Raw genomic sequence first — 20,424 nt, 5'->3', positions numbered from 1 at the left:
CTGAAGGTAGAGTTAAAAAAAAAAAAAAACCGTGCAAACAGTTGATGAAATCGGAGCTTTTCATTGATAAAAAGTAAATACAAGAGATGGGGAACTTAGCCCGATTACATTTGCAGACAAAAAAGAGAGAACGCAAAACTAGTCTAAGGGGGAAAGGTCTGGGAATTCCTCATCAGCTTCCAAGTTGACCGGTGCTGTCTGGCTCTGGACACCGATCACAGTCTCGCCGGTCTGCTCCTGCTCGGTTTGGTCCTTTCCCTCAGCATCTACCTCGACTTCTCCCTCAAGTCCTTCCTCGGCCTCAGCCTGCAACGCGCTGAAGACGTCGTTAGCATATGGTATGAGGTAGGTCGGTAAGAAGACAGCTGGTGGAGAGGCAAACACGTCGGTGTCAGGACCTTGACCGAGCTGTTGACAGGTAGCCTTCCATCCAGCTTTGAAATAGATGTCCTGTGTGGCAAAGACTTGTTTTTTATAGCTGTCTTCTGCCTCTTTGAAACCGGCGTTATTGGCATCTACACGTTCTTTCTCCCTAGACTTTTTGAGCTCGTCCAGCTCGGCCTGGAGCGCGTCTCTCTTTTGCTCGGCTTCGCTAAGCTGGCCGAGCAACTTGTTGTTGTCAACACTGGCGACTTGGAGTGACGATTTTGCTCGGCCTAGCTCGGTCTGGAGGCTCTGGACTTGGCTGGCGGTATCACTGGCCTTCTGCCGAAGTTGGTAGATGCGTTCCATGACCAACTGCTGCTTCTGGATGGCTTGCAAAAATAGAATTCGATCAGAGAAGAAACCGTGCAAACACTTGTGAAAATTGGAGCAGAAGATTGAGATTCTTGCCCTGGTCATAGACTTCACGGCTGATTTCACCAGCCGGGTGTTAGGAACGTGGTCGCTGCCAACCATGTCGCTCGGCAGCAGCAGCGCCTTTGAGAGGTCGAAGGAAAGCAAGTGCTCACTGTCGCCTTTGACCGAAGCATTTGCCGGGATCTCTTTGCCCCGGTGTTTCAGTTACGGCCGCCACGCTGGAACGGGGTCGACCGTGTCGGCAGGTTGCTCGGTTGTCAGCTCAACAACCAGCTCGGCAGATGGGTCTGCACGAGGCCTTTTGCCAGCCCGACGGGGTTCCTGTCTGGTTTGCCCGACGACTGGAGATGCCAGGGCGACCACCGGGCCGCTTGATTGGTCGGCAGCTGGGAAGCGTGTGGCGATGCTCGGTATCTCAGCTGAGGTAGCTGTGAGCAAATTTTTGATGTGGCTTCTTTTTGCCATCTCCTCAGCTTCTGTCAACCGAATTAGTGGGACGTCAGGCAAAGTTGGGTCTGGAGGAGGTGATGGAGCGCGGAGAAAGTCTGTTACTTTACTCCGGCGTGGTGCCGAGTATCTGTAGGTTGGCATGTAGCCGAGCAACTCGTTGCAATCCCGGTGGTTGTGACGGAGCACGGTGCGGATGGCTCCAGCGTTGGGGTATTGGTAGTTGGCTTGCAAGGCTTGAATAGCTGCAGGAGAAACAAGAAAAATGGTTAAGTACAGAATAATGTAGAGGAACAATTGACCAAGCAGAAGCAGACCGGCTTACATGTGGAATTGAAGTTCTTGCTTATGAACCAGCCCGGTTCCTCGGCTGTTTCATAACTACCAGTCACCCAGAAGAAATCGTCATCGTGCAGGTCCTTGTCCGGTGTACCGGTCACTATTTTTTTTCTTTACCCAGCCTAATCTTAAGGTAATAGGCGAGACCATCGCTGGTGTGTCCAAGAGTCTACTGCCGCAATATCTCGGCTAAGCCTAAGTTTGTGCCTAGCCGGTTGTTAAGTTCGTGCACACCGTTTATTATTCGGTAGGTGTTGGTGAGTGGGTGCAAGCCCGGTGCGGCGCAGGAACTTGGTGATCAATGGGTTGAGTGGGAAACGAAGGCCTCCTTCGACAATTGATAGCACGGTGAAGGGGCACTCCTCTCTGCCCCAAGGCGTTGTCTTAATTTTTGCAAGCTCAAGGTGGACATCGGCCGGGATGCCGTACTCCTCCCTGAACGCAGCTAGGGCAGCCGGAGTATCTACGAGAAATCGAAATTTCTCCATAAACGACCGGCTAAATTAGCTCGGCTGAGGAGGTTCGGCACTGACTGGTGATTGTTGGCTGCTCGGTCTTTGAGAGCCTCAGAAATGGTCAGGGGTCCCCTTGGACTCTGCCGGAAAAGGTTGTCAAGTGTAAAAGGAAGCGCGGTCGAGCGAAACGAGCTTGACTTTAGCTCGGTCATTGATTGTGCCAAACCACCTTGGTTGTGAAGGTTAGCCAAGGAGCCCGGTCGTTCAAGCGGACTAGATATTAGCCCGGTCGATCGACCAAACCCTTTGCCTACCCAGGTTTCCACTAAGGTTGGGACAAACAAGTTATTTGCTCGGTCAGATTGGCCTTTTGGATCAAATGGAGACTTGGAGCCCGGTCCGCCCCAGATTTTCAGTGTTCTTCAGGAAAAATGAAGAACACCATTCACAGTGGGAGGTTTGGGATGGTTCTTTAGACTAATGCCCTAGAAACTATGTTTTAGTGCCCTAATGTGTGAAATATTAAAGAAGATAGCAACAAAAGAGGAGTTGAAGGACTTACCAGTGAGGGGCAGTGACTTTTTCTTCGAGCACGAGCTCAAGAATGGCGAGAGAAGAAGGACAATAGCTCTGGGATGCTTGAGACGAAATATGGTCAGTGAGAATGAAACAGAGAGAGACGGGGCACGTATATAGCCCCAATTGCCGCCCAAATTCGAATTTCATGCGACGGCTGGTTGGCTGCTCGAGGACCAACGGGAGAACGCCACGTGTCCCATTGATGGCGGCGTCAGAATTGAAGAGACAGGAAGGTCAGGTGAGGCGTCGACCGAGCAAGCCGAAGAGCCAGGAAGGTCAGACCGGGCAAGTTTGAATTCACGCATGTCGACTAGCCCGGTTGCCGATTAGTAAATTGAGGACCGAGGAGGTGATACCCTGGTCAGAATAGGTAATCCCAGTTACGCTTCAGCGGACAGAATTAAGGGGCAATTGAGAGGGAGATTAATGATCTGAATTTGGAAAGGTGGAATTAGCCGGACAGATTGGGCCGAGGTATTTGGCTCCGAGATTGGGCCGTGATCTTGCTCGATAATGAAAAAGGCCTTGTGGAACCGAGCTACCTGATTTCGTTGGCACGGAGACCGGGCAGGTTAAGGTTCAGTCAGGTAAGGGTTTCACAGCTCACGCGTTGCTCGGTTGTAATACACGCGCCCTCAGCCCAGCAGGACAAAGTTGATCAACCTCCATCTCGGCTTCGTTGGAATGCAGTCGAGCCCAGTTGGAGGAGCATTACGCCGTCAAGTGCGCTTGGGCTTAAAGTGGAGTATGGCTATTGGTAGCCGAGATAATGTTGCCCGGCTGCCGAGCTCCCAGTAGAGTGGGCTGGCAATTGGGTTAGGTGATGCTCAGCAAGATTTATGCTGACAGATGGAATAGTAGAACCACGTGTCGAGAGATCACTGGGAGTAGATTTGGGGCACAGAAGATATATAAGCAAGTCTGCGCCCCCATGCTGGGGACAGGACATTTTTGGTGAGATAAACACTAAACACAATTCTCTCCATTCTCTCTATCTATCCTCTGGTGTGTGTTCTAACTTGACCGTCGGAGGGGTTTTCCGGCCACACACCGCCGGGTAGCTCACCGCCTTTGTGTACGTAGGTGATCGGATAGAAGCGAAGCTTGGAAGAAAGGAGTACGGGCTTGCCTAAATATTTGCTCCCCGCACATCAACCATTGTCCTTAATCCATAGTGATGTTTGGGGTCCCTTCAATAAATCTACATCTGGTTTCAAGTTTTATGTCATTTTTGTATAGATTTACTTGGCTATATCTGTTAGTTTACAAGAGTGAAGTGTTTGCTAGATTTGTTGAATTCAAATGCTATGTTGAGAAGCAATTTTCCACTTCACTTCAAGTTTTTCAAACTGATGGTGGTACTGAATTTTTCAATAAACAAATGCAAGCTTTTCTCTTAATCAATGAGATTGTTCATCAACATTCATGTCCATATACATCACCTCAAAATGGTGTGGCCAAGCGAAAACATAGACATATTATTGAAACTTTCACTACTTTAATTCTTTATGCTTCTCTCTCTCTCTCTCTCTCTCTCTCTCTCTCTCTCTCTCTCTCTCTCTTCATTTTTGGTTTGATGTTGTTGCTACTGTTACTTTTCTTATTAACCAAATGCCATATTCTATTCTTGTTAATAAGTCTCCTTATCATGTACTTTTTCATTCTATACCTGATTACTTTTTCTTTAGGGTGTTTGGTTGTCAATGTTTTTCTTGGCTCATGCTATATTTTTCATCTAAACTTTATCCAAAATCTGTTTCATGTGTATTTTGGGGCTATTATCCCTTTGCTAAAGGCTATATGTGTTTTGATCCTAAATTTGGTAAGCTTTATTTGTCTAGGCATATGATTTTTAATGAAACTGTGTTCCCTTTTTCAATTGCTTATACTTTTCCCTCTATTACTCTTTTGTCTCAGTCTTCTTCTTTGGATACTATTCAGTCTTTCTTTTGGGCATCTCCATTGGTTACATCCACTGTCCATCAGACAATGCCTCAGCATGTTTCCTTTGCAACCCATCAATCTGCATCAGCTGCTGCTCAGGCACATCCTCAGTCTCAGCCTGCTCAGTATTCTTTTGCAAATTAGATTCAAGTTGCAACTCAGCCTCAGCCTTTAGTTTTTCCACATATTGTTTTCTTAGCTCAGCATCAGGTTGCCTCACAGTCTTTAAACCAGTCCAACACTCTATCTAACTCTGTTTTGCTTTCTGGTGCTATGTCTCCCATTACTCAACCTCATGCCTCTATCCCTGCCACCTCTAATCTATACAGTCCCCCACCAATTCATACATTTCATTTATCTACATCTGTTCAACAGCCTCTTCCTATCCAATCCATACATGTTGCTCTCCCTCCTTTACCACCACCTCCTCATCGAACTACTATCTTCATCCTATGATTACTAGATCCAAATCCTCTTCTCATTCCACCTCTCTGAGTGTTTCCTCTTCTACTTTATACACTACTTCTGAACCCCCAACTTATAAAGCAGCCCTTGCTTCTCCTATTTGGTTTAAGGCTATGGAATAAGAGTTTGGGGCTTTGCAAAAGCAACACACCTGGTCCTTAGTGACCTTAGCTCCTAACAAAAATGAGATTGGGTGTAAGTGGGTGTTTAGATTAAACGCAACTCCGATGGTTCTATTGCTCGCTATATGGCTTGTTTAGTTGCTAAAGGCTATCTCCAACAAGAAGGTATTGATTTTCAGGAAACCTTTAGTCTTGTAGCGAAGCTTTCTACTATTTGTATTATTCTTTGTCTTGTCTTGCATTATAGCTGGCCTCTCAAACAATTGGATTCCTCTCAAACAATTGGCCTTTCTACTAGTCATTGTGATTCCTCTCTTTTTATTCATAAAACATCTACTTCCATTACCATTTTGGTTGTCCATGTGGATGATATCTTACTTACTGACAGTGATCCTTCTCATATCCAGCCTTTGATTACTCAAATGCACATTGCTTTCTCTATGAAAGAATTGGGGAATTTGTCCTATTTTCTTGGAATTTCTGTTCAAGCCACAGCCACCCATTATTTTCTTTCTCAGCAGAAGTATGCTCAAGAAATTATCCACAAAGCTGGATTAGATAAATGTAAGACTTGTTCATCTCCTATTTTAGTTAAGCCTAACCTTTCTCCTAAAGTTGGTCTTCCATTTATGAATCTTTCTCCTATCGTACTCTAGTTGGGGCTTTGCAATACTTGACTATCACTCGTTCTAATCTTTCTCTGGCTGTTAATTAAGCCTGTCAACACATGCATGCGCCTACAAATGGTGATTTCTCAACTATCAAGCATTTGTGATTCGTTTTGTTAAGAGAACTGTCGCTCATAGCCTGACTTATACACCTAGCACATTTGATGTTCATGCATTTTCTTATTCTAACTAGGTTGGAGATACTACTGATCGCAAGTATACATCTGACTGTTATGTATTTTTCGGTTTTGATCTTGCTTCTTGGTCAGCTAAGAAATAGGCCACTATGTCTCGTTCTTCGACTGAGGCTGAATATCGAGCTTTAGCCCATGCTGCAGCTGAACTCAGTTGGGTTCACATGTCTGGCTAATTTGTAAGTACCTTCTCCCTCATTGCCGATTCTCTGGTGTGATAATATTTTCGCTCTTGCGTTGGCCTCTAATCTTGTTTTTCACTCCCCTTCTAAACATATTGAAGTAGATTACCACTATGTTCGTGAACAAATGCTTGCTAAACGACTTTCTCTTCAATATGTTCCAACCATTGATCAATTAGCCAACATTTTACCATGTTTTCGATGTATTCAAGACAAACTCATGGTGTTTTCTTCCCCCATGAGTTTGCAGGGGATGTTAAGCAACCATTGACAGGTGGCAAGACTGCTAATATATGCAATGCATATAAAGCAACAAGTGCGAAAGAAGATGAAGAAAATATCTAGTCGGTTAGGAATAAGTGCACGTTTGTTATAGAGTAAAGAGAGGTTAGATAGTGTTAGTTAGTTGTAACCACTTCTGTATATATAGAAGCTTTGCTCATCTTTACATTTTAATGAGAATCAATTCATATCTTTCCACACTTTCCATAATTTTTCTATAAAATTTCATAAATTTTTGTAACACAAACCACAAAATGTCATTATTTTTCTCATTACAAAACGTTACAACTTTTCTCATCATAAGGTGTGATGACAAATATCAAAAAGTGTTTTAGGCCTTATTTGTCGTAACCTAAAAAAGTCAAAAGGTCACTATCTTATCTAAGTCACATCATTCTATTTAAGTCACATCACATCTCTATCACGTCACATCACATTTCTATCACATCACTTCAAACCCAACTCATACCCAACTCATATTTCATAAAAAGTCAAAAAGTACATTTATTTAGATTATTTCAAACCACCCCTTAATTTCACAATTCATAATTTTAGGGTACACACTATAAATTCACTATTCGTTACTTTGCCACAAAGTGGCATAATACACCACAAATATTTTCACTACAAAAAATCGTAACTTTCTTATAATATGCATTTACAATTTTCACTACAAAAAATTGTAACTTTCTTATAATATACATCTTTTTAGGGGTGCACGTTGTAGATTTCCCCATTAGTTAGATACATTAAAAAGGTTGAGTTCATTAGAGTCTTGAAGTTTGAGGTATCAGTTCAGCTCAAAAGTGTCTTGATTGTGTGTGTGTGAAGGTACATATATAAATTGTGTGAGGATCTAGATTTTAAAAAGAACACACCTAAATGGGGAATATCATGATTCCATGCATGACCAATTGAAATGTGACTATCAACTCTCTCTGATACTATGTTAGAGAAGTATATCATCTCATTGAAATTAAGCAACTATAGAGGATCAATGTTGAAGAAATAGTTGAAGAAAGAAAAGAAGACAAATTGAAAAAAGGAAATGGAATTTGGGTCGAAGTTTAAGAAAAAGAAAAGTAAGTTGTGAAATTTGAGGAGATTGAAGAAGAGAATGCTAAAAAAGAGTCTCACATCGACCAAATCAAAGAACTAGAACTTTCAGGCATGTCTACTTTGAAAGAACTTTTGTTTGACTAATCTATTATCTATGAAAGAGGAAAGAATTCATTTAGTTATCATATGGGGAATGAGATTTGGTAAGTTCAATCAAATTTACAGTAGTGGATTTAGTAGTTGTTTCGTTAAATTATGATAACAAATAAGGGAAGTGAGATGAAGTGTGGTGTAGTAAAATAGGATTAAGTGAAAATTATAATATCCCCTTTCAAGCAGCCACAAATTTCCAACACTAATCTCTCCCTTTTTCTTCTTCTCTTCTTAGAGAATAATGTCCATAAAATTAGTTCACATTTGTGTAGATTAATTTCAGAATTTTTTGAAGAGAAAAAAAAGGAGAGAACTAAAAACAAAATAAACAGGAAGCTACGAACCAAGAAAAAGTATTCTAAAAATTTAGATTTAAATACGATGTGATGTGAGTTACATTGAAAAAAAATTTGACCCACTCATGTCTTTTTTAGATTCTTTTTCTAGATGCGTTGCATTGTTGAAAAAAAAAAAAAGAGAGCTCAAAGAGATTCTTAATGCATACATTGCTGGAGATTCTTAATGCATACATTCCACAGGCAGAGGGTGATAGAGTTCTTTTTTTCAGTAAACAAATTATTATTGGATCGTTTTTTCTTAAGGTAGAAATTTAATAAAATTTTTAGATTGTCTCTGAATCTTAAATTTGGAATATCAATGCTTGTTTTATGCCTTTTACTACTAAGTACTTTAAAAAATGAAAAATGCTTGGGAGCACTAATTAGTGCTCCCACTAATTAGGTGGCAGGGGGTCCCGTCATTAATGATGTGATGTTTTGGTCTTGGAGTTGTATTTTTTTTTTTTTTTTACTTTTTTAATGTATTAGTGCTATTAGTGGTGATGTTTTTAGTGAGATGAATCATTGTTGTTAAAAAATATAAGAGTAACTAGCCTATCACCTGTCTGTCATGCACGGAATAATTATAAATATTTATATTTATTTTAGATTTTTTTTAATATATAAATTATGTTTTTTAGATTTTTTATAAAATTAATTTAACAATCTTATCACTAACCATAGTGTATGGGAGAAGTTGAAAAGGGTATTGCAGTAACTATGCATGAGTTGTATCTATAATTATTTATATGAGGGGATTTTAAATGCTGATCAAGGAGTTTTGACCAAATCAATAAATGCAGACATGTGGAAAGACATGGATTGAAAAAAGTTAATAAATGCTAATTATGGAATTTTGACCAAATCAACAAATGCTGAGATTTTTTTTTTTTAAGTAAAAAATTTAGAATTAAGATTAGGATATTGGACCTCCTACAAGATTTGGGGGTTAAAAATTTCATTTTCCTATATATATATACTAGCATATCACCTGTGCTATGCACAGAATGTGTTTATAATTATTTATTTATGTGAATTACGATTTTTAAATGTCTTTTTTTTAAATGTCTTCTTTTTTTTCTTTTTTATATTATATTAAAGTTTAATATTTTGATAATAATCATATGTGTTAGACTTTTCAAAGAATTAAATGTCTTTTTTTTTATTATATTATATTAAAGTTTAATATTTTGATAATAATCATATATGTTAAACTTTTCAAAAAAAATTTTTATGTTTGTTCTTAAAGCATTAAAGTATTATTATGAGGGATAATAATCATATGTGTTGGGACTTTTCAAGGAATTCATATGTGTTGGGTTTCAAATAATTTTTTTTATGTTTGTTCTTAATGCATTAAAGTGTTATTATGAAGGTAAGACTTGAGGGTTGGGAGAAGTTAATAAATGCTAAGATTTAGATTACTGGAAAATTCTGTAGTACTCTTATGCTGTGTTTGGTTGGGGGATTTGAGGAGGGATTTGGAAAAGGAAATGAAAAAGGTAGGTGAAATGTAAATAAAACATACCTATATTTCACCTAGTTTCACACACCTTTTCCCTTTCTTTTTCCAAATCCCTCTCCAAATCCCCCAACCAAACACAGCGTTAAAAGGTGTGTGTCAGCCTTCATTATGAGATTTTGTGATTTCACTTATGAATCAAGTAATACATGAGGGAATAATTATGAAACTTTTTGGTCGTAAATCTGTGGGGAACTCAATTACAGGGCCTTGTGGTAGTTGGCTTTGCTATGAATTGAAGTGACCTTAGTTATGAATTATTATTATTATTATTTTATTGGTGTATAAATCAAGAAAAATGTTATGAATCTCACTTACAAATTCTAAGGTTGTGTTTGGTAGAATTTTATAAATATGATTTGAGAGTATGAGTTGTATTTTGAGTTTGTGAATTGTGAAATTATGATTTGAATGTAGAAAATTTGTTTGGTTATGATTTTTGAAGAGAGAGTTGAATTGAGTTTTGAATTGAGTGTGAAATTAAGTTTTGAAAGTTTGATTTGACATGTGAAGTAAGAAAATTTGTTTGGTTATGAGTTTTGGAAAGAATTTTCAAACCTTAATTCAAATTGTTATAGCTCATAACAAAACACACTATTTTCACACCATTGAAAACTCTGATCAACACTCATAATTAAACTATTTTTAAAATTCAATTAAAAAAATTTATTATTAACAGAAAATAGCATTAATCAATTTTTTTATTGAAAATACTACAAAGGAAATAATTTTTTTTTCAAAATAAATATTCAAAAATTTTAAATCATAATATTTAAATAATCTAAAAAATTTAATAAGTAAAAAATAAAAATAAATATTCAAAAAACTTAAATCATAAAAATTTAAATAATTTAAATACTCAAAAAATTTAAATAATTTAAAATGTTAATATTTTAAATTTAAAAACAACTCTACAGTCAAATCGTAACCAAACACATAAAACAAAACTCAACTAAAATTTTATTTTTAAAACTTGTAACCAAACACATACCTCGAAACTCCATACTACTTTCACAACTCTGCACTCAAATCGTAACCAAATACATAACAAAAAAATTAAAATATTTAAAAATATTTTTATAAAATAGAGTTTGAATTTATTTTTATAAAATATTTTTTAAAATTAAAAAATTAAATTCGTAATATTTTGAAATTAAAATATTCAAAAATATTCAAAAAATTAAAAAATTTCAAAAATCATAACATATTTAAATATTAAAATATTTAAAAAATTAAAATATTGATTTGAATTAAGTTTTGAAAAGAATTTTGAATTATGTGTTTTGTTATGAATTTTGAAAAGTAATGATTATGTTTTAAATTGAGTTTTGAAAAATGGGTGTAGAATTATAATTTAAAAGTTCAAAACAAACAATATATTCAAATCAATGGGTGAAATTATAATTTGAAACATTAACCAAACGGAGCGCAAATGTATCCCAAATAAGAGTTGTATGGTTAAAATTAAATTTGTGCAATGTGAAAGTCTATGTGTAGAATATATATCTATATATATATATTTGAACGGCAAAAGGAAAGAAATATTATTGATGAAAGCAAACATACAAAGTACATGAGTAAACATCAATTAAAATGGGAGGACAAGAGCATAAAAGTATCACGGTCAAACTTCCTATTCCCAATAAGATTTGAATCACAAGATGATAATTCTGAATGATTTTTAGATAATTAAACCTAGGTCAGTAATATTATTGATAAATCAAATTGATCTTGGCTAAGAGGCTTGCGGTATTTGATTATAAAATAAAGTGATCTTTGATTATAAAATCTTATAAATATATATATATATATATATATATGGAAAATGCCCCAGACTCCCTTTCTCCCTCACCCCCAACCTCCACGTGGGGGTTGATGATTGAAGGAGAAAAAAAAAAAAAACACTTGATCAATGGGGTGCCAGTGGGGGTTGTGGGAGTGACCCCACTGGGGTCTCAATCAAGACCGTGTGTATATATATATATATATATATTTATTATCATTGAAGTGATATTTCGAGACGTCTAATTTGATCTCATATAAATTAATAAAAATTGTGAACCGTTATGCTTAAAATTTCAAGTTCATATGATTTCCATCTTTTGAAGATCTATAGTAGCAAGCACAAGCACTTCTCCAAACTAGCACGTCATTCTCCTGTCAAATTCAATTGTCATTGGAGTGGTTAATCAAATAACATAACTAAATGTGACAGAAATAAAACAAAACAAATACACAAATAAATGCTTGAGTTTATTTATTTTGGTTAGTAACTAATAGGAATTAAATTACCATATTACTTAGGTCAAGGTCACTCCATTTACTCGAAAGTGAATGTATCCTCGTGATCACTTGGGTTGCAACTGAAATGAACTAAATGGTAAGAGTTTACTAGCTCATTGTCTTTGACAACTAGCTTAGGTGCCAGCATTGTCTATTTCCTTATTCTCCTATTAATTAAAAAAACAAAAAACAAAAAATTGTATAGGTACTCTAGTTCTGTCGCCATTTGGAACACATTCAATTAAACCTTCTATGCCTTTATTGAATGGAAGATTATAAAATTCTTGGTCTCTCCTTTTTTTTTTTTTTTTTAATTTTTATTTTCCCTAATTCTACATTCTTGCATTAGTTTCATCAATGTGCAATACAGTCAATAATTTCTCTTTGGACTGACAAAAAGAAAAAAAAATGTGCAATACAGTCTATAGAATGTTTCATTATACAGAAATGTTTGACACTTACAATTTAATTATTCAAATACATCCACAATGATGTGAAAAGGGAGTTAGGTCTGATTAAATTTGTTGCAAATCAAAAGTTAACATGTAATGTGTCACGTCTTTATAGATCAAATTAAAGAATATTTTTTAGGGATCTTGAATATTTTCTTTCATTGTTTTCTAGAAGAACATTTATCTTAACTTAGGCCTCGTTTAGGAACATGCTAATTTAGTAACTTTTTGGCTATTTAGCTAAAAAGGTAGGTAAAAAAAATTTGTATGTTTGGGATGATTTTTTGGCTAATTACGAAAAGATGGGCAAAAAGTAGAGAGAAAAGAGAATCTTTGACTGTTTGGTATGGGTTATTGGCTTTTTGACTAATTTAGTAACTTTTTTACTAATTGGCTAAAATAGCCTCTTGCCAAACGAGGCCTTAATTACGACAAATTTTGAGAATACTAACTTCAAATATAGTTTCAAAGAAAAACAACTTATCCGCACCTTGAATCCTTCCATTTTCAACTTTTGATCCAACCAAAGTGTTTTACAAGCTTTTAAAAGTTTAGTACCAGAATTCTAAAGTTCAAAGAGTTTGTTTCTTATTCGAACTTCTACTTAACTAGACTAGATGTCTTTTATTATAGGAAATGCTAAAAATAGACCTTAGGATTGTTGTTAGTGTTAAGGAAATGTGTAAAAAATATATTAAAATGCATTAAAATGTGTGAAAGTATTTTGAGATATGTGAAAATTGTATTAAGATTATAAATTATTTATCATTTTATGTTGTTAGCAGGATCCTTTTTTTATTATTAATTACTTTGCAATAAGTGTACATAGTTATTTATCAACAAATAGAAGTTTTCTTCTTGTCATTTTGTTTTCTCAATTTTTGGAGTTGATCGCAGGAGCTATTATCGTTGCACACACAGTAATTGCAGAGTGAAGAAGCGGGTTGAACGATTATCAGAAGATTGTCGAATGGTGATAACAACGTATGAAGGAAGACACAACCACTCTCCATGCGACGACTCAAATTCATCTGAACCCGAATGCTTTACCTCATTCTAATGGCTCGTTAATAGAGCAAGAACTATGTTGTAACAATTATATATAATGTACAAGTTAGTTTGCAACAATCTTTATTTTAGAAGATTGAGTGTATCCAACATATGATATTGTAGAAAGTTTGATTTTCTTGAACATCATTTTAGTAATGGAAAATTATGATGGAGATACATCATCCATATATGTGTGTTAAAAAGTTATGTCTGTAATCAATCCAGGTTTTATACATTCTTATTCAAATATAATAAAAAAAATTATAATTATAATACATATTTTCATATATTTTATTATACTTTTCATCTATTTCATGTAATTATAATACACACATACCAAAATTAAGCACTGCCTATCATTTTCCTTCGTTAAAAGGTAATTTATTAGAGCATTTCAGTAAACAAGTAAAGATGTATCTTTAACTCATATATTCATCACATGAGGGAAAAAAAAAAGAAAAAAAAATACTAACAAGAATAAACTTACAAGCAATCTCTCTCTCTCTCTCTCTCACACACACATCAAGAAAAAAAATTCCTTATTTTCTCAATCAACTCAAACCTTAACCCCAATAATAACAATAGTCAACCACAACACTTGAAACTTAAACAGTAAGTTTGGTCACACATAACCAATTACAGAAAATACAAGTGAGTAATTTGAGTGAAATAGTCTCTTTAATAGTAGGTTGCATTAGGGCTGCTCGCGGGTCGGTTTTGGCCGGGTGCGGGTCAAACCCGACCCGACCCGCACTTATGCGGTTGGGGAAAAATGGACCCGCAACCGCCCGCGATACGGTTTGCGGTTTGTGCGGGCGGGTGCGGTTCGGTTTGCGGTTTAGTTTTTTTTTTTTTTTTTTTTTTTTTTTTTATTAACTTACTTAAGCAAATTTGACATTTTTTGTTACTTTCTAAACAATTTTTTTTTTAGAAGAGTTATAAATTAAATTATAAGATATACAATTCATGATCATAATAAATAGTCCACATGTTAGATAAGATGATATGGAACCATATTTGAGGATAGTAATTAATCTTCCTCCTTAGCTTGCAAAAACAAACCCTTAAAAGTCAAACTAGTAACACTAATTTAAATATGCAAAAACAAACCCTTAAAAGTCAAACTAGTAACACTAATTTTAATAGTGGATTAATTTTCACTGTTTAGTTTTTAATATGCAATAATGTGATAATAGAATGACAATTCAGAATATCATATTTAACTGTGTCTATTAGACTAATGGAAAATAATGATTTTTTTTTTTATATATATAAATAAAAGTCAAACTAGTAACACTAATTTAAATATCATTAGATCATGATAATGTATATAAGTGTCCATATAATAAATTTTACTTTCATCCAAAATGTAAAAATAAAAATAATAACTAGTTATCTCCATCCATCCAAAATACAAAAAATAATAATAATAACTAGTTATTTTTTCTTAAAAAAAAAAAAAAAGATGCGGGTTGCGGGCGGGTCGGGTTCGACCCGAACCCGATCTTTTGCCAATTTCTTGACCCGCACCCGCCCGCCTACCTACATCGAAACCGCCCAAAGCACTGCGGGTAGGGTCGGGTCGGGTCGGGCGGTTTGTGCGGGCGGGTGGGTTTGTTGCCCAGCCCTAGGTTGCATCATCAATTTCAAGGAATTAGCCTAGTGGGTGTAGTTTGGGATTTGGGTATATGCTCCTTTAAGTCTCAAATTCAACTCCTACTAGGAGTTATCAACTCCTTCAGGTCACACTTGAGAGCTTTCCCGAAATTTTCCCAATCTGTGTGGAGGGGGACGCTTTGCTTGAGTCATGAAATTAGTCGAGGTGCGTATACATTGACCAGGATACCCAGTCAACAACACATGGAGGGGACGCTTTGTGTGAGTCCTAGAATTAGTCAAGATGAGCATACACCGGCCAGGATACCTGGTGAACAAAAAAAAAAAAAAAAAAAAAAGTTGTTTGCATCATTTGAGGTATATAATTAGAATTATGGTGTGATTTGTTCTGTGTGAAGTTATCAAAAAGTAGTTATTTTTGGGACAATTACACATCAAATTCCCCTCAATGTGTAGACTACAAATTCTCAAACAATATTTTATTTGAAATCACAGCTAAAAAATATTTTCTGCTGAAAATTAAAGAAATTGAGAATCAGCCTCTTACATTTAAAAGGGCCAAAATGAATCAATTTAAGCAATGCTTTGTGTTAGCAGATATTTTAATATTATAATGTGTTATAGATTATATTGTATGATTGGACTCCAAATAACTTGTTCTTCTTGTTAATCCTTTCTTTTTCTCCAAGAAAATTTGCCCACCAAGTCTCCAAGTCAAGTCTTCATTCTTATCCACCAAGCCTCCAAGGCAATTTCCCACCAATTTCCTCTCCTATACTTTTCCTCTAAGTTAACCCCTTTCTTGGTGACTAAGCTTTTCTCTCCTATAAATTGAGACTTTCACCTCTCTTATTGGTAGCTCAAGTTTCTTATTTGTGAGATTATCAGGCAAATAAAAAGGGTGTATGTGATTAAACTTTGGGTTCAACTAATTGTGCAGTATTGGTTAACTATACGACTTAGTCAGGCTATTGTATCTTGGGGGAAACAAGTCAATGTTTTTTTTGTTGCACCGGTGTGAGGCTTTGCCTAACCGCAAAGGGCTTGTGTAGACACCCCATTTTTGACCGACCTTAAGACTCAGACGTCACCGATTGAGCGCTCGGTGATGGTGCATATTGTGCTCATTCAGAAGTTTCAGAGTCTCGGCCGCGAGCCTTGCCTCCGGACTTCCGGACTCATTCATGATTTGCCTCGGTTTGCGAACCAGGCTCTGTTTTCTTTGTTTTCTCTTTCCGAAGGGAGGGAGAGGTCTCGTAGATCATCTCTCAGTGGCCGTAGGCTACGTTTCGTGGTCGTAGGCCATTTTGCCCGTTTGGAGTCCGGTTTTCGATTTTTCGGAGCCGTTGGCCGTGTGCCTTGGTTCGGGACAGCTTAACCACCTTCGTTTTCTCTGGTTTTTGGCATGCATCTTATTTGCTCCCTTTTGAGGGACACTGTGGCTCGAGAGACCAACTTCATGGTCGAACACCACTTCCGGTGCCTAACAGTCAGTTTTCGGGGCCTCGGGCTGCTCGTTTCGGCCCCCGAACCTTCATTTTGCATCGGTTTGAGTTCATTTTTGGCAGGGACCTCTGTTTCATTGCTAAGAAGGTCGTAGTAGGGTGGGAGGCCAGAAATTGTTCTAACAACCAGTTTTATTCCTCCATCGTCTTCCGTCGCCCGCTTTTCTCACTTAAAAGCCAATGTTGACCACCCTAAGGCCACTTTTTTCTTGTGCCAAACCACATATTTGTGTTGTACACACCTGGGAGGCCACCAATATCACATGGCTGGCTAGTAATTGTGTGTGACCCTTTTGAACCCCTCCTAAAAGTGGGCTTTTCTCTCTCCTGATTTACTTTCTCTAGTTTTTGACCACATGGTTGTGTTGTGCACACATGGGAGGCCTTCTTTTTGGCATGGCCGGCCATCAATCATGATTGACCCTTTTGACACGTGGCTAGCCGGCCATGGGGAAGGCCGGCCGGCCACCTAAACCCTAGAAAAGTAGCCGGCCATGATCCTCTCTCCAGGTACTTTACATAAATGTATTCTGTTTCCCCCCAGATTTTGTATCCGGGGGGCTGCACTTTTGAGGGAAAACTTGAATCCATTTCCCCCCATTTTTCCCCCTCTTTTCACCCCTCTTTTTCTTATATAACAGTAGCTCTAGCTCCCATCTGAGGGTTACAAAAATTTTCCTTAGGCCCTTGTATTGTATCTCTCTCTCTCTACACTCCAACCCTCAAAATCCCTCAAACCCTACACCATTTCTACACCACTACCTAGCACCACACCACCACCATCCATCCCAGCCACTTGGAGCTGTCTTCCAGAGCTAAGGAGCCACCAAACTCAAGCCAAGAGTTGTCAAAGACTTGGTCTTCAAGGGTAAGCCCTCTCCTCCCTCTTTTTTGCTCTATTTTGTTCTATATCTAAGCCATACTTGCTTACATTATTGGGCTTCGACCCTAATTGAAAATAGCATTTTTTTGAGGTCTTTTTCATGTTTGTTTAAGGGCCTCTCCCTGTTTGAGGCTTCCTTTTTACACTTTCTTCTTTACCTCTCTTGTATGCCTTTTTCTTGCATAGTATTTTAGGCCTATTTATAAACTGTTTTGAGCTTGGTTGTAAACTTCAGAGTAGCCTATTTTGAGCCCTTATTCAACATTGTTGAAGGGCTCTTCACTGTTTCAGGCTTCCATCTGTCACTTGCCTCTTTATCTCTCTTTTGGCCATATTTTTGCATGTTTTTTTAGACCCTTGTGCTTATATTTTTGGGCTCTGGTACGAACTGTAAATAGCCTTATTTTGACCCCCTCTTCATGTTTGATTAAGGGTATTTTGCTGTTTGAGGCTCCCTTTTTGCTCTGTGTTTAAACCTCTTTTTAGGCCTTATTTTGCATAGTATTTTAAGCTTGCATGTGCATTGTTTTGGGTTTGGTCAATAACTTTAAAACACCATTTTTTGGGCCCTTATTCAACTTTGTTGAAGGGCCCTCCTATGTTTGAGGCCAGAAACCATCACTTGCTTCTTTGTCTCCCTTTTGGCCCATTTCTTGCACAATGTTTTAGGCCTATTTTTGTTTAGATCCGTGGCTTGTTGTAAACTGTAAGGTGCTTCATTTTGAGCCCCTCTTCAACTTTGTTGAAGGGATCTTGGCCATTTGGGGCCAGCAGCTGCTACTTGCTTCATTATCTCTCTTTTGGGGCCATTTTTTCATGTTAACTTAGCCCTATTTTTGTTCACTTTTTGGCTTTGCTTAAAACTGTAAATATTCTTTTTTTTGGGCTGTCTTGATTCTGTCTTCACACTTCATGTTCAAATAATGCATGTTTTGTATAGCTATAGGTCATTGCGCATGCCTAGTTTCGCGTTTCAGGTCTCATTTCATGCATCGGGTGCCATATTGCCATGTTTCGGGGCTGTTTTGCATCTTATTTTGCTACTGAAATTTTCATGCTAGTATGCCATATTCCATGCCTTGCCATGTCTTGTTAGAGTGGCATTTGGTGCCTTAGGATCGGTCCTCGGTTTGCGTGCATGTGTGCACGCATTTCGAGTGTCTCATTTTCATCTAATGGCCTCCTATGTGAGTGTGGCTAAGGTCCACTTGTGTTGGTGTAAGTCCATTATGCATTGTGTATGCCATTTCATTTCGTAGCATTGCGTATGCTAGGTTGTATGTTAGCGCATTGCTACGTTACCTCGTGCATTGTGTATGCCATTTCATTTCGTAGCATTGCGTATGCTAGGTTGTATGTTAGTGCATTGCGTATGCCATGTTACCTCGTGCATCGTGTATGTCATTTCATAGCATTGTGTATGTTAGGTTGTATCTTAGTTGCATTCCATACATATCATGCATATTGCATCGTGCTTAGGATAGGAGTTAGCCCGAGCACAGGAAACGAGGTACGTTTCGCACTCCGAGTGACAGAACGTATCTCAATTCCCAGTCACCGACACTCCGGATTATCCATGATGGAGTTTAGGTCTTGTTGTGTCCATATGTGCATTCATTCTATATTGAGTTGCACAATTCGACTCCTCGGCCATCACGCATCGAGATACGTGATTGGTGGCACGAGGATCGAGGACTACACTCCCTGAAGGGTAGTCATGCATACATATGTGAAAATACTTTGCCATGCCCCTTTCTTACTCTCTGTTACAGCAAATCAAGAATCAGCAGCCTTCCGAAGCTTGGCACGCATCCCGAGAACAATTGCAAACAGAGGCAAACCGGGGCATCGCAAGGGATTCTCCGCACAAGGCAACCCGGACATGCTTCATTCATCATCCGAAGTGGAGTCGAGGTAGTCCCTAGCTTGCATGCTAGTTTACAGCTTTCTTAGTTTAATTTGTAAATTAATTAGGATTTTTTATTTATTAGGGACTGTATTATTTATTCATTTGGGACTGTATTATTCTTTCGGACCCTCTGCGCGAGGGCAATGTTGTAATAAGTGTGCGTGTGTGTGATGTATGTCTTCCAATCCCATGTCTTTCTCCCTTTTATTTACCCGCTTATGATGGTTAGATTAGGGCATGTTTCAATTAGCATACAGTATGATAGCATGTTTGCATTCATTCATCTGTTTTGCATGCACTGGGCTCGGCGCATCATACTAACTGCATTGTATTTTCAATTCCAAGTTGAATACATGTTAGCTGTAGCATTTCATATGCCATGTTTAGAATAGCCGAGCCTGCTATAGTTGTATTTTTGCATGTATTGCATTAGGCACTTATGTATAGTTAGGATCATGCATGGATTTCTAATCAGCTTCTGTTTCGGCTTGGAGTACTCGGTAAGTTTTATGCTTTAGCATCCTTGCATGCGTGTGAGTGAATGCCATGATAGCATGCTTACCATGAGGCTATGTGCTTATGTGATATAAACTGCCTGAATGCTTGTGGGTGAAGGTTGGGTTATTTGAATTGGAACAATTCATTAATTGTGAGTTTTAAGCCCACTAGATAGTGGCAAAATCATGTTTTCTAAGCCCACCTGAGGGTGGCAAATCCACGTCTTAGCCTACTTGCGGGTAGCACCATTAAACCATTTTCAAAATAAACAAACATGAAATGTTTTGTTCCAATTCAGGCGATCCAGTCTATACTTGTATGCTGTGCGCATCACTTAGTAAATCTAGGCTAATAACCGGAATAAGAACGCATAATGTTTTCAAAAGTAGATATCATGATTAGTAGAGACCGATCTTTGATCGGGCGAGCGGGGGTGCTCACGAAGTGACCTTCCCCAATCATACCCAAGTTCCCGAGCCGAGGCAACTTTGGTGATGACGGACACGTGGCCTTAGGCAACGAGTCAGGGTTTCCTAAATTTTCCAAAATAAAATATTTAGGTGGCGACTCTGTATCTGGCAAAGCAGTCCATGTTTGACACTTCTTTTCTAAAAATCTGTTTTCTCAAAACGATTTGCCTTATTTGGACTCTTTGGTTCAGATTAAGAACCGTGACA

At 37.7% G+C, this 20,424-nt stretch overlaps 1 protein-coding gene across 1 annotated transcript in view; it reads left to right on the top strand.

Annotated features, from left to right (window-relative positions):
- The window catches only part of LOC114299833 (putative WRKY transcription factor 12), a 32,416-nt gene extending 18,895 nt beyond the window's left edge, over window positions 1–13,521 (top strand). The window contains exon 4 of the mRNA XM_028244676.2: window positions 13,183–13,521. Within this exon, the coding sequence (XP_028100477.1) occupies window positions 13,183–13,345 (163 nt within the window). The 3' untranslated portion in view covers window positions 13,346–13,521. The remainder of the gene's footprint in view (window positions 1–13,182) is intronic.
- The last annotated feature ends 6,903 nt before the right edge of the window (window positions 13,522–20,424 follow it).

Source organism: Camellia sinensis, chromosome 5 (genome assembly GCF_055761805.1).
Source record: "Camellia sinensis isolate YWXY chromosome 5, ASM5576180v1, whole genome shotgun sequence".
NCBI lineage: Eukaryota > Viridiplantae > Streptophyta > Magnoliopsida > Ericales > Theaceae > Camellia > Camellia sinensis.
The sequence above is the reverse complement of the archived record's forward strand: the minus strand, read 5'-3'. Positions and strand labels throughout refer to the sequence as shown.